The sequence below is a fragment of the Trypanosoma equiperdum genome, assembly GCF_001457755.1.
Source record: "Trypanosoma equiperdum strain OVI genome assembly, contig: ctg_305, whole genome shotgun sequence".
In the NCBI taxonomy this organism is placed as follows: Eukaryota; Euglenozoa; class Kinetoplastea; order Trypanosomatida; family Trypanosomatidae; genus Trypanosoma; species Trypanosoma equiperdum.
The window spans coordinates 30,573-42,482 of record NW_027124205.1 but is presented as its reverse complement, the minus strand read 5'-3'; the positions used below and the strand labels follow the sequence as shown (position 1 = coordinate 42,482).

General features: G+C 46.0%; 6 protein-coding genes across 6 annotated transcripts; 1 reads left to right on the top strand and 5 right to left on the bottom strand.

The window, feature by feature from the left end:
- Positions 1-410: 410 nt before the first annotated feature.
- Positions 411-2,201, bottom strand: TEOVI_000117900 (PPPDE putative peptidase domain containing protein, putative; the record flags this gene model as incomplete). The annotated part of the gene is made up of 1 exon (XM_067224459.1): positions 411-2,201. One exon carries the CDS (start codon positions 2,199-2,201, stop codon positions 411-413), a length of 1,791 nt encoding a protein of 596 aa, XP_067080560.1.
- Positions 2,202-3,244: 1,043 nt separating this feature from the next.
- TEOVI_000117800 (uncharacterized protein) lies at positions 3,245-4,948 on the bottom strand (the record flags this gene model as incomplete). Its single annotated transcript, XM_067224458.1, has 1 exon — positions 3,245-4,948. The coding sequence occupies one exon, from the start codon at positions 4,946-4,948 to the stop codon at positions 3,245-3,247; it is 1,704 nt and encodes a 567-aa protein (XP_067080559.1).
- Positions 4,949-5,478: 530 nt separating this feature from the next.
- TEOVI_000117700 (WLM domain containing protein, putative) lies at positions 5,479-7,149 on the bottom strand (the record flags this gene model as incomplete). The annotated part of the gene is made up of 1 exon (XM_067224457.1): positions 5,479-7,149. The coding sequence occupies one exon, from the start codon at positions 7,147-7,149 to the stop codon at positions 5,479-5,481; it is 1,671 nt and encodes a 556-aa protein (XP_067080558.1).
- Positions 7,150-7,514: 365 nt separating this feature from the next.
- Positions 7,515-8,297, bottom strand: TEOVI_000117600 (Polypeptide deformylase 1; the record flags this gene model as incomplete). The annotated part of the gene is made up of 1 exon (XM_067224456.1): positions 7,515-8,297. One exon carries the CDS (start codon positions 8,295-8,297, stop codon positions 7,515-7,517), a length of 783 nt encoding a protein of 260 aa, XP_067080557.1.
- Positions 8,298-9,447: 1,150 nt separating this feature from the next.
- TEOVI_000117500 (uncharacterized protein) lies at positions 9,448-9,945 on the top strand (the record flags this gene model as incomplete). The annotated part of the gene is made up of 1 exon (XM_067224455.1): positions 9,448-9,945. The coding sequence occupies one exon, from the start codon at positions 9,448-9,450 to the stop codon at positions 9,943-9,945; it is 498 nt and encodes a 165-aa protein (XP_067080556.1).
- A 91-nt stretch (positions 9,946-10,036) lies between these two features.
- TEOVI_000117400 (Protein kinase domain containing protein, putative) lies at positions 10,037-11,317 on the bottom strand (the record flags this gene model as incomplete). The annotated part of the gene is made up of 1 exon (XM_067224454.1): positions 10,037-11,317. One exon carries the CDS (start codon positions 11,315-11,317, stop codon positions 10,037-10,039), a length of 1,281 nt encoding a protein of 426 aa, XP_067080555.1.
- Positions 11,318-11,910: the final 593 nt, after the last annotated feature.

Below are 11,910 nucleotides of genomic sequence, written 5' to 3'. Positions count from 1 at the left end.
AAAAAAAAAAAAAGGGACCAAAATTTAAATATGAAGACCAATCAAAGGAAATGTGGGAACGGCACTTGTGCACCACAGGTGATTCAGTACTTGTATTCAAGTACGAAAGGTACGTCGATGCCCGCCCCTAAGCAGAAAAGGAAGAAAAAAAAGAAGTTTCAGAAGGGAACCAATGCGATACGATGGTCAGCAGGGAGGGCAGAGGCCATATGCGAGCTCTGCACATAAAAAAACAACAACCGTGTAACTAACTGTTACAGGTGATAGCATTTTCACCCATGGAAGCGTTGAGCACCATCACCCTTTTGCCGATAGAAACGTTACGATAAAAAAAAAGATTCTTCACACAATTATTCTTCCCCTCGCTTCCGAATTAGAAGAGAGGGGAGGAGGCGACCACGCTGCGAATGCTATGCGTGGGGACACCTTAAAATGTCCTGCAGCATGCGGATGAGGGTTGAGCTCTCCAACGTCCGTACCTCCCTGATCAAGCAGTCAAAATTCAGTTGGAAAGGATGAAGTTTGGCCGCTCTAGAAGCATCAAAAGAAGATGAAAGCAAAATAAAAAGGGCAAACAACATCAAAGTTGTTGCCGCCTCCGGGACACGTTCCCTCGGCCAAGACCCAAGGTAAAAAAGTGTCACAGTAATGAGGTTTTGACACTGGTCAGAAATATGGGGGTATTCCACAGTTTTTGAAACAAAATTTTCGGTTAGAACAAATGCCACAGCAAGGTTGGCAATTAGTGCGGCTCCCGTATAAACGATAGCAGGGTTTCTATAATCCATCACGGCTTGCCCAGCGGCCGCCACCCACATTTGTGAGTACTCAGCAGAACTCAGTGCCACAGCCCCATGGATGCTACCACCCATATTGCACAAAAGACGCAGTAACGCAAGCCTGCCCTCCGCCGTCAGGTTCATAAAGTTGCGGACAGTCTCAGATAAAGCACAGAGAAGGAGAGGATGAAAAGCACAGGTACATGAAACCATCTTGTGAAGAACAGCAACCCGCAGGCTGTTCAGTATGGGCCCCCTGAGTGTTGGTGTTGTGTGTATGAGCGCATATGTTGCAAGGTTGACGTATTCAGTAACATAATCTGGATCAATGAACTCAACTCCCGCGCATAAACCTTGCACACATCGCAGGAAATTCATCGCTGGTGGCTCTATGGCCTTATGCTCCAACAACCGCCTTCCATAGGGTTCTACCGCAGCAAGGGTGCGATGACAACTTGAGGGGTCACTCACACGAAACAGTGTAACACTCGCTGGAGGAGTTGTATTAATGACATTATTGGCAATGCACCTCCTCGCCCTCGTCAGGCAGGCCTTCCGCTCACTCATTCGCCTTCTCTGATTTTCAGCAGCCACATATTTCATACCTCCCAAAAAATGCACCAGCAGCTCCACCACACCGGTCCCTACGGGTGTTTTCACAATCGTGTCGATGGTTTCCGTTAGGTACGATGGCAAAGATGCTTCAGGTCCCATGAGAAAACTGATTGCGTCCGAGGTAAACGTGTGACAATTGTGCTCCGTTGGATGATAAGAATGGAAAATGTATGTGCTCCTCGAACGTTGACCTGCCCAATCCAGGAAAGAGCTAAGCGGTTTATTGGTGTGCCCAATTTCGACCTTGTCAAACTTCTCACCGAAGCGCGTTCGACCAGCACAAGTAACTGTTATGCCACCTTCAAAGAAAAACTCCATTCCGTAGCACACCACAGCACTATGATAAACACCCTTAACGTATTTCCCCGTTACTTTTTTGCTGTGCCGATGCAGAATTCCATGACTTAGCTCATAGATATGCAGGTACACAGGAGTTACGACTTTATTTTCGTCTGATGCGGAACATGGTAAGACAAAAGTTATACGAGAAGACGCCAAACCACAACTGAGACTATCATTACTCTGCTGGAAACACGGAACGTCCTTCGGCACAGAACCGTGATTTGCGGACTCTGTTAAGGCAGTGGAATTCGGTTCCTTACCGCCTTTTGCCGCGTTGGAGGGGGGGACAATATGTTCGTTAGTTAACCGTGGTGGGAAACCAATGGATGCACCACCACTCAGTTGTTTGTTTACCTTTTGTCGTTTGCATTTCCCCCTCCATTCAGTACACTGGGTTTTACCACGGCGTGTAGCAGCGCCATTGGTTGTTCCATTGGATTTTCCAACGTCCACCAAATTTTCCATCAGCTTCAGAAAGGCAACGAGCCTAAACACCAAATAACCAGGCAAATATAGAGTGAAAGTTCAAGCGAGACTTTCAACCCAAAAACAAAAAAAAATAATTAACAAAACACGGATATAGACTATAACTATCTGTTAATAAGAATGGGTGTAATTTAATTCGTTCAAGATCGCGCAAGAATGTGTGTGCGGTGAAACGGAGTGGTACCTTGTCCCTTTCGTTTAATTTTAGTTACCTTACGCTTTATTTTGGTTACTCCAGATACTTTACAAGGAGTAAATTAGAAGAAAAACCAACACAGCCATTCGGTTGTGAAATAACATAGCAAAATAGAATGGTCACCAATGAGAAAATGTATGCTTATATATTCAAGTAAGATTGTAATGCGAGTTCTATAGCTCAGATAACACACAGAACAGCGACGATATGCGAGGGAATGTTAACAAACTTCATCAAGAAAGGGGGGGGAAGTTATTTTTGATGGGTGAGGGGAGAGTAAAAAAAAAATTCTAACCGATAGTTGAAAAAAAAAAGAACACGAATAAACGAAAATACACAGAAAGAGGCAGCAGCTGCAACTACATGCGGCGGCTTTTTGAGAATTTTGGGTAAATAAACAGAAGCTCACACGTCGTCTCAAAAAAATATCTGAGGAAAGAGACGGAAAGATTACCAAACGTACAGATGCACATTATATGCTGAGTAAAAAGTATAAAAGAGAAGGGAGAGCAAACAAAAAAAAAAGATTCAACGGTAACGAAACTTCCGCCACTCGCGGAAAAGGGTAGGTCAAGCAGTCTCGTACCCATACACTCATTTCAACGACATTTTAAAATTTTCTTTTACCGCACTCTTTTTTTAAAAAGAATGCACGAACACGAAAAACAGAAATTAAAGAAACATATGATACATTTCTCACCGCTCAATGATCTCCTTTTCGCCGCTTACTCAACAGAGGAAATTAAACCGTAATAAAAGCAAAAAGCCAAACATAAGTGAACTAGAGGTAGTTATTTTTATTGTACATTTACATCCTTTATAGTAATTACAAGGGACAAAGTATTGTTTTTTTCTTTTCTGAGTGTGGTGATACATCTGGCAGCGCAAGGGATTCACTACGCCAGTTTTTCAGTCTATCCATCTCCATTATTTTCCCCTTTATGTTTTTGCGGAAGAGTTCCTCCTGGTCATGTTCATACCGCTTCATGGAGATGGTTCGGAATAGTTTTCTGCGACGTTCTTCAGCCTCCATTTCCTTCTTGGAAAGACGCACACAATAATGATCTTGTTTCATTTTTAGTCGTCTGTCCGCGCGTTTGCGGTTTGTTAGAGCAATGTCACGCTTGGTGGTCAGAGCCTCCAAACGTACATTTGTCCACTTGCTCTTTATCTTTTCAAGAACTTTCTTCGCACTGCGCTCCTTCTTTTCGTGCAGTTTCAAAGTCCGCTGGAACTCTTTCTTCTCACGCTGGAGTCGAAGTTCACGCTGGCGCTCTTTGTCCCGCAGTGTTTCCATGTATTCTTCATGTGTGGGAGGTTTATTTATGTTGGCGCGAGCTCTGATAGATGCTACGATGGTACCTGCTTGTCCAATTTCATCCATTTCACCGAGGTAAATTTTCATCTTCCTGAATTCATCCATGTTACGGGCCAATTGCATTCTCGCTAAGCGCATAAAAACCGCAGTCCTCCGTTCTTGCGCTGTTCTCTGTGGCAAACACACGATATCGCTCCTCTTCCCTTTCTTGGTTGCCTCCACTTCTCCATCTTGCGCAGCACTCTTTGAGCGTGCCGAATCTTGCGCCGTAGCATTCGACTCGGTATTACTGCCGTTCAGTCCCCTTTTGGCAGTTTGTTCCATGAATTTTTCTAGTAATGAGGCGCTGTCGACTGCGTACAGTGAAAGAGTGTGTCGATACCTCTCGAGATCTTCCGCCTCTTGAGCGAGCGTTTCATCACTGCGCCCGTGCCGCGGAATCGGAGGAAATAGTGGAGGGTCAGATGGGGGGACAGGTCCATGTTTACGCGCTTTCCTCCCCGACTGCCTGCTGCGAGAAGGGCTGGAACGACACTCCTCAGAGTATTTTATGATGGGAGCTGTGGCAGAGTGACCCCCACGGCGTACCTCAAGGTCCTTCACCTCGAGTTCTCTCCCAAATAGTACTTTACTACCCCTCCTACCTCGAGCAGCAGCTGCTGTTGGTGAGGTTCGACTCATGTGCATAGGCGACCCCGCCATCGGTGAGCGGAAAGTTTCGGTTCCCGAAGGTGAACGAACAAAAGATGCACCACCACTCCTCCCCAATGATCTTCTCAACCTAAGCCCTTTATGTATTTCCCCCGTAAGAGAAAACGCTGGCGATGAAGGGTGAGCACTGCCTACCTCATCGCTCTTATCTTCTCGCTCCTTTTCCAACTGTGCTAACAACTTCTCTAACACTGCCTTCGGTATCCGTGGTGCTCGCGGTGCGTCAGGGTACTGTTGGCATCGTTTCTTCCACTTGTCAGATACGTTGCCCTGAAGAACAAGTTTGTTCCTAATAACGAGCACTTGCCGAATTCGGTTCTGTCTCGTGCGCTCATTTAGCGTGTACCGCACGAGGATCGCACTGGAGCTGTCGTTGTCTGACTGTTTGAAAGACTTCTTGGCCCTATACAACAAATCCTTCGGCTCAATGCCGATTTCATCGCAGGCTAATACGGCAGCCTCTCTGTACTTGCTGAAGAGGGTCGCGTACGCGGTATCCATCGAGAGGTCGTACTAAATCTAAAGATAGAAGAACAATGAGGCAAACAAGGAGGAGAATGAAACAAGGCAATTCGAAGTGAAGGAACGGCAGAATCTGGTATGTAAGTTGTTGCTACGACATTACAAAAATAGAATAAAATAAATTAACCCCCTAATTTCGGTGTGGGATAGTAGTACAAACCAGTACCTACCTACTGCACGCCGCTTCGTTGTTGAAAACAAACAAATGCACGTACCAGCAACAAAAAAAAACGTCCGCAGGGTGTACAAACGCATAGAAATCCATCCGCATGATGAGGGCATCGAGCAAAAATCATGCACGCGTAGTAAACCAGATTAAAAGAGAAATGGGTTTTACAATTTACGCCATATGAAAGAAAATATTTAAACTCGTGAAAGGAACAAAATAACTTGCCTTGACCGCTTTATGCAAGTCTGTAGTGCAATAATACAAATAAGAGTGAAAAGGAAGAAGGAGGCACACATGCCCCTCAAACATACAATATATGTATATATATATTTGCTGTTGCCTAATCAATTATGAAGACGACACCGGGGGAAATCGTTGCCTCTCCTGCTGACGTCGCGGAACCATCATCACCGTCATCATCGGAAATGTCAATAACCGTTTCGTTACTAGCAGCACGAACGGCAACAGTGCGAGATGTACGAAGTAGCACTGAAAGCTGGCGGGGCGCGCCACACACTTCACAGAATATGATGAAACCACCATTGTTGTTAACGCTACATCTTCTGCACTGCCACAGTTCCAAGTGCTTACTGTGTCCTACCACACCGGCCTCACGGGTTGTAGCAACGGTAAAAAGGCGCTCACGTTTAACAAAGGTGGCACAGTTCTCAAAAAGTCGCTGCAGATGAGGAATATTGTCTAACAAATCGTCACAAAGCGCAGTATCTCTCCCACTTAATCCATTAAGAAGTAATTCCAACTCCATTGCCAAACAGAGAAGGTCTTCTTGCTCTTGACTGCTTATGAAATCGTCACTAAACGCCTTTGTTTCAGTGAGAAAACGGTGAATCATAGCTATCCACGCGTGAACAAAGTTTGCGCCATGGTTCTTCTCTGTCAGATGCGCCAACTGATGCAGTGCATGCGCCAGCACACAGGTAAATGTCAAAGGCTCGTGGGGATTATTCGGTGAGCGGAGGCGAATGCTCAGTGTGTCGCACTCGTTGCTATTCTTGAAACTAGATCTTGACATCACACGCTTCAATGGAGGCGCGAATTCCTCAAGACATGCCACACTCCACCGCATTTCCTGTAGGATAGGAGCTAACGCATCAGCTACTCGGCCCAAAGTCATGGTGAAGAGCAAGTGGTCGGACGACGCTGCCAACGCTTTCACGGTATGAACAGTGTTCGTTCCGTCAGCTGTACGTCCTGACTTGAAGCGACCGCACGCCTCACACTGCACAAGAGCACAGTGATTATGAAAAGAACACCGTTTACAACTCCACTCCTCAACTTGTTCGGTTGAGTCGCCCACCTCCACACAGAACTCACACTTTCCACGCAGAGCATCAATGACGCCATCGCAGTTATCACAAGTCCACAAACCGTCATTCAACTCACTCCCTACTCCCGTTTTGTCGTGTGCACATCCATAACACTGACCATTTTCACTCGATTGCCGGCGCCTCTCCGCAGCCTCAGAAAGAATGCGCCGCATCGCCTCTGGCTCGCGAGGAAGTGGAACTATTCTGCTCCCGCCAAGACGCCTACCACTGCCTGTATGACGACGATCTGGTGGGGCAGCAGCTTCCCTCTCTAGCGAAGCATTTAGATCTAATCTGCAACACTCCACTGAAAGCTCTGTGTACAGTTCCCAAAAGTGCCGGTCGTGCTTGGAGTACTTGCAGTGGGCAAGCTCATGCAAAAAAGTACAAACCACCTCATGAAATGGGAAAAATGTGTTCTTCTCCTTGGGTACACGAAATCTAACACACACTTCTTCCCCTCTATTAAAATTTTGCCCCAGCAGCCGCGCGCTACGCGGGTAAAATTCTTTCAAGCGGTGTATCTTCCAGTTGTGTGCTCTAAGGATAGGCCGACCGATGATCAACAGTTTCTGGAGATAATCCTGCGCTTGATGATCATTTGTCCATCCCAATGTTGTAGCAGTCTCGATGACTTCAGACTGCTTAACGCCAATGCTAGAAAAGTGTGTCGTAACCGGCATGAGGTTAGCGCTCTTCCAAAACCAATAAATATACTTTCCTTCAGTCGCGAATTGAGAACTGCTTTCGTTTCACGCGTCCTACAAATTTGCGTTAAGTAAACATAAGAAATAGAACAGAGGAGAGTAGTTCGACGACTGTCGCACAGATCTGGTAGGAAAGCACAACACTACGGTAAACCAACGAACATGGGGAGAAATTATTTTTGCCAAAAAGCGATTCAAAGTGTGCGGTAACAACATATGTAACCATACAAACAACAACATATTTCGATCGTCATTATCACCACTTCCATTCGAAAGCGAAAACAAAAAACACACACAGAAACGCACAGCAAGCCGGCTTCAGGACGTACCCCCACAAGTTGTTAGTGGCTCAGGCGAGCGTCCTCAAACTGCTGATTCATACTTTGCGCATAAAACCACTCCATTCCTGGTGGGATAATTGGTCCGTTTTTGACATAATCAAAGAACTGATGGGGGGAAGTCATATACGCTTCTGCAGAAGGGAAATTTGGGGGCCACAGATCCCTCTGACCCATTGCAATTCCACTTACGATGAACTCTGGTCCCTGTGCCTGATCAAGGATAGTCCTCCCACTCAAGTGATCCAACTCATGCATAAGGCAGCGCGCACGCATGCCATCAAGTACTTCAGTTTTCTCGTTCCCGTACTCGTCCAAGCCACTGCAGGTGATGGATTGTGGTCGAATGACCCACGCCGTACAGGCTCCGCATGAGATGCAATTTTCCCACATGCCATACATTGGTGCTATAGAGTGACGATCATCATAACCGGGTACGGTGGGGTTCACCCAAACCTCGAAATTTGCCTCATTTGGATGACCCTTTATAAGAACAATGGCAGCATCCCAGTGGCCTTTCGGTGCGCTAAACGAAATACACTGAAGGTCAGTTGCCATCTTGTTGAGGTTAAGGAGTTGCGAATGAAAGAGTGGAGTATTCACCTGATGTCTTTCTAATCGCAGTGCCGGACGTGTTAGTGAACGATGGGGGTAACATGCCACTCGTGATTTAACCTGTGCCTCAAGTTCCATTCTGGCTGCCACACGCTCCTTAAGCCGCTGCTCTCGAGTGGCCGACCGCTTTGGGGCCCAAGCCGCAGTACATCGGAACAAATGCCGTAACATAGCGCAGGAACTAAGTTACACTCTTCCCCAGCCACGGTATTACAGTGATAATGTGGCTACGCTAGTATAATGATTATGAGCCCAATTCCATGCAAACGCATACACATATATCGAAAAGGATAACAATAGATCAACCAAAGTGAAAGGATGTGACGGAAGATTGCCAGTTGGGTTGAACAAAAAGTAGGTCGAGCAGGAAACATACACGAAGGAATGAAGACAACATGTGCGCAAAAAATCAATGATGATTTTAAGAGTGCTGCCTGGAGGGAGGGAAGGGACACGTATGGAGAGCTTTTATGAAGAAACACATGCGAAACGGACCTCAAATTGCAACGAGGCAGGTGTACGAACGACTGAGTTTTGGAACACAGGTAAATACACCAATAAAATAGAAAAAAAATCACTAACAAGCAGAACAAAATGTCAATAGAAAGGTCAATGACGAAACATTCATTTGCCTATGCGGTCAAAGCAGAGTGGCGCGTGACATATCGCAGTGTCAAAGCGCCTTTTTTCACACAACAATATTATTGTTCTTCCCTAAACAATTTGTTGCCAAGAAGGTTGCAATCTTCACTGTAATGGTGTGCCGCGCAATAACAGGGAAACGACGGTATCCAAATGAAAGAAAGACAAGGGAGCGCGGAAGCAAAACAGCAAAGATGAAGAAAAGGTCAATGGAGGGAAAGAAAGTGCGAGACGGGTCTCCCCACGCAGGTACAAGCGGGTCAAAATAAAAAGAGAGGAGTCTAACATCTTACACACGCGAAGTATTAATATTGGTCAACAACTTTACTGCCGCATTCCCACTCCGCCTCCCCTTCCCCCTCCCCTGCCCACGCACACACCGCCGGACCTCTTTTTCTCATGCAACCAAATATAGAGAGAGCTCAAGCTCCCAATCTTGCTTTGTTTTTTTTTCGCCCTCTTCCCTCGTTGTTCCTTTATCACACACACACACACACACACACACGCGAGCGCGCGCACACACCTATCGCTTGTAGACTCACTAATGTTCTCGCTACCCATAACACTATCATTGGCACACTAGATCGTGCATAAAACAAAATGTTGTGTTGCTGGGCCTCTGGGACATTACGCTTTGCCAAGTGCACAAGCCTCACTATTAAGATAAAATATCCTGGATATGAGAGGCAAAACAAAAAAAAGAAAAATATACAAACGTTTCAGCTCTCTTCCCAAGACGGAAACGTCAACTCTTCCAACAGTCCATTCACACACAACGTGCATCAGGGTACAGCATGTTTCTCACCACTTGCATGCTTATATATGCACATTAGTTAGCGGCATGTCACACCACCGCATGTGGCCCTCCCCCATCACACCCAGCCGCACAGACGCGACAACAACAACAACAAAAACAACAACAAAAAACGACACATATTCACCTCATAAAAAGAACACCAACACACCACATGCCAAAGGACGAAGTTACATCGTCAATTTGTGTCACTCCTTTTACAGCCCTACCGGAGATGAGACAGTCATATGGGTGACTAACGTGGTGCGTACCTGCGCAGCAAAATACAATTACATCCCTCATATTCTCCATTCACATGAGACTTTGGTGAAGAGGAGATGCAACGAAAATGCAGCTAATGAAAAATGCCTCATACGATGTTAGTACATGGATAGAGACCAACATATAGGAAAGAAACGCTCATGTAACTTGTTCAAATCCCCACAAATTACATATTCCACCAACACCAGTACTTTTAACCAATCTGCTTTATCCACGAGATCAAGATATTTTCAGACACCTTCTCTTTGCTGACGAAACAACTGAAGACAGGATCGGAAAGTAACTCGATTGGAATACACGGGTCTGCTCGAGGGTTATTCACGAGGCATTTAGAGCACAAATGTAGAAGGGGTTGCGCCTCCTTCAGTCGTCTGCCAGTTGGATCATCGTGAATAAGTAGCTTCTCCACGTGCGGTTTTATATTCTGCTCCCAGTCAAGCACCTGAAGGTTGCCCTTGTAGAATTCATGACTCCTAAGTATTGGGCCCTCACCGAAATCATCCAACACAACAGTGCTATCAAAAAGTGGATCAATGCCCGTAAGAAGTGAAATGATTACAAGACCAATGCCCCATGAGTCTGCTTTCCGGCAGAAGAAGTCACGTGGAGAACGCCTGCACGGAGGCGGAAGTCTCCTTTGTGGTGGCTGAAGTCGCGGTCCTTTGTCACTACTGCTTCCTGGGCTTGAACTTACGAGTTCAAAATCACAGAGAGCAACACGACCTTCCTTTTCCTCCACTAGTATGTTTTCAAGATGAATATCATTGTGCGCGAAACCACTGTAGGAAATGCCGCTCACAGTGTGAGGAAGCTCCTCATTCAAACAAGCGGTTGCAAGTACGAGTTGAAACGAGATGGCGATGATGACCTCCATCTGTAGAATTGGTAAAAAGTCCTTCTTCCAGCGAAACGCAGTTCGCTGGTAGTTCACACCCTCCCTACTTTCTTGGTTACCCATAGTGTCATCACAGCGATTTATTATGGCATTACCTCTGCTCCCGTGTCGCTTTGATGCATAGATGAGTAACTCCTTTAGGTTCCTTTCTCGTTTCGCCATGAGAATTCCACGATCGACTCCATCAACACGGACGGTCGCCATGGGCAACACCAAGTACGGCAGTGTCCGGCATATGCTTTTCCGCATAACTGCATCCTCTGACTGATGATCATCGAGTCCCAAAAGTATTTTAATAAACTCAAATTCATTCTCGTTGATCTCCGTAGAGTACACTTTAAGAACAAGTTGGCAGTTCACGCTGCTTAGTCCTGGAGAACAACAACGCACGACGCTGTAGACCATAGAACCACGGTCACCGCCGTAGCCAATCGTTTCACCAACCTGGATTTCCCCGCGACGCTCACAATGGTACTGCCACATATTTGCATAAGTATCGACTTCTTCACCGTTGCTTTTCAGTTCGCGTAATGGTGGACATAAATTAGTTCGGTAATGTGGTGCGCAACCGCTTGACATTACCAAGAAACCCACAATCACCTTTCTCACCTATCAGCAAGAGTATATGTGACTTCAGTGGTCACGTCTCAGCGGTGAATGAAACGTGGTCGTGAGGTAACAAAACACGGAGTCGTGTGTAAAGGACAAGGTTGGTTACACGTCCCCACCTTTTCCCTTGCAAAGAGTGACACGACCGTATTGCTAACGCTCGCTCACTACCACTACCTCAAGAGGGAAGATGCGGATCCACTATTATTATTTTACCTTGGTGAGGTTCAAAATCGGCAGCTCTCAACAAACTGAATATCTCCTGTTATTCCCTCAACTCACCTTATTCAGTTTGCGCGTTGCGTTTTGATGCCTGTTGTGAAACCAGTATAGCAGCTAACGGGTGCTTCTCACGCACGCTGCTCAAAACAGGTACACAACCACTCTCAACCAACTATCACAGCTCCTAACTCTATGTAACGTACTAAATCATTATCACAAGCCACACATATGTGTATACAACAGAAGAAGAGCACGCAGAGAAAACTTTAAGTGCCGCTTGATGGTTCTTGCACTGTTAGTGAACAGGAAGCTCAGAAAAACTAACGTAAACGCGTTAACAG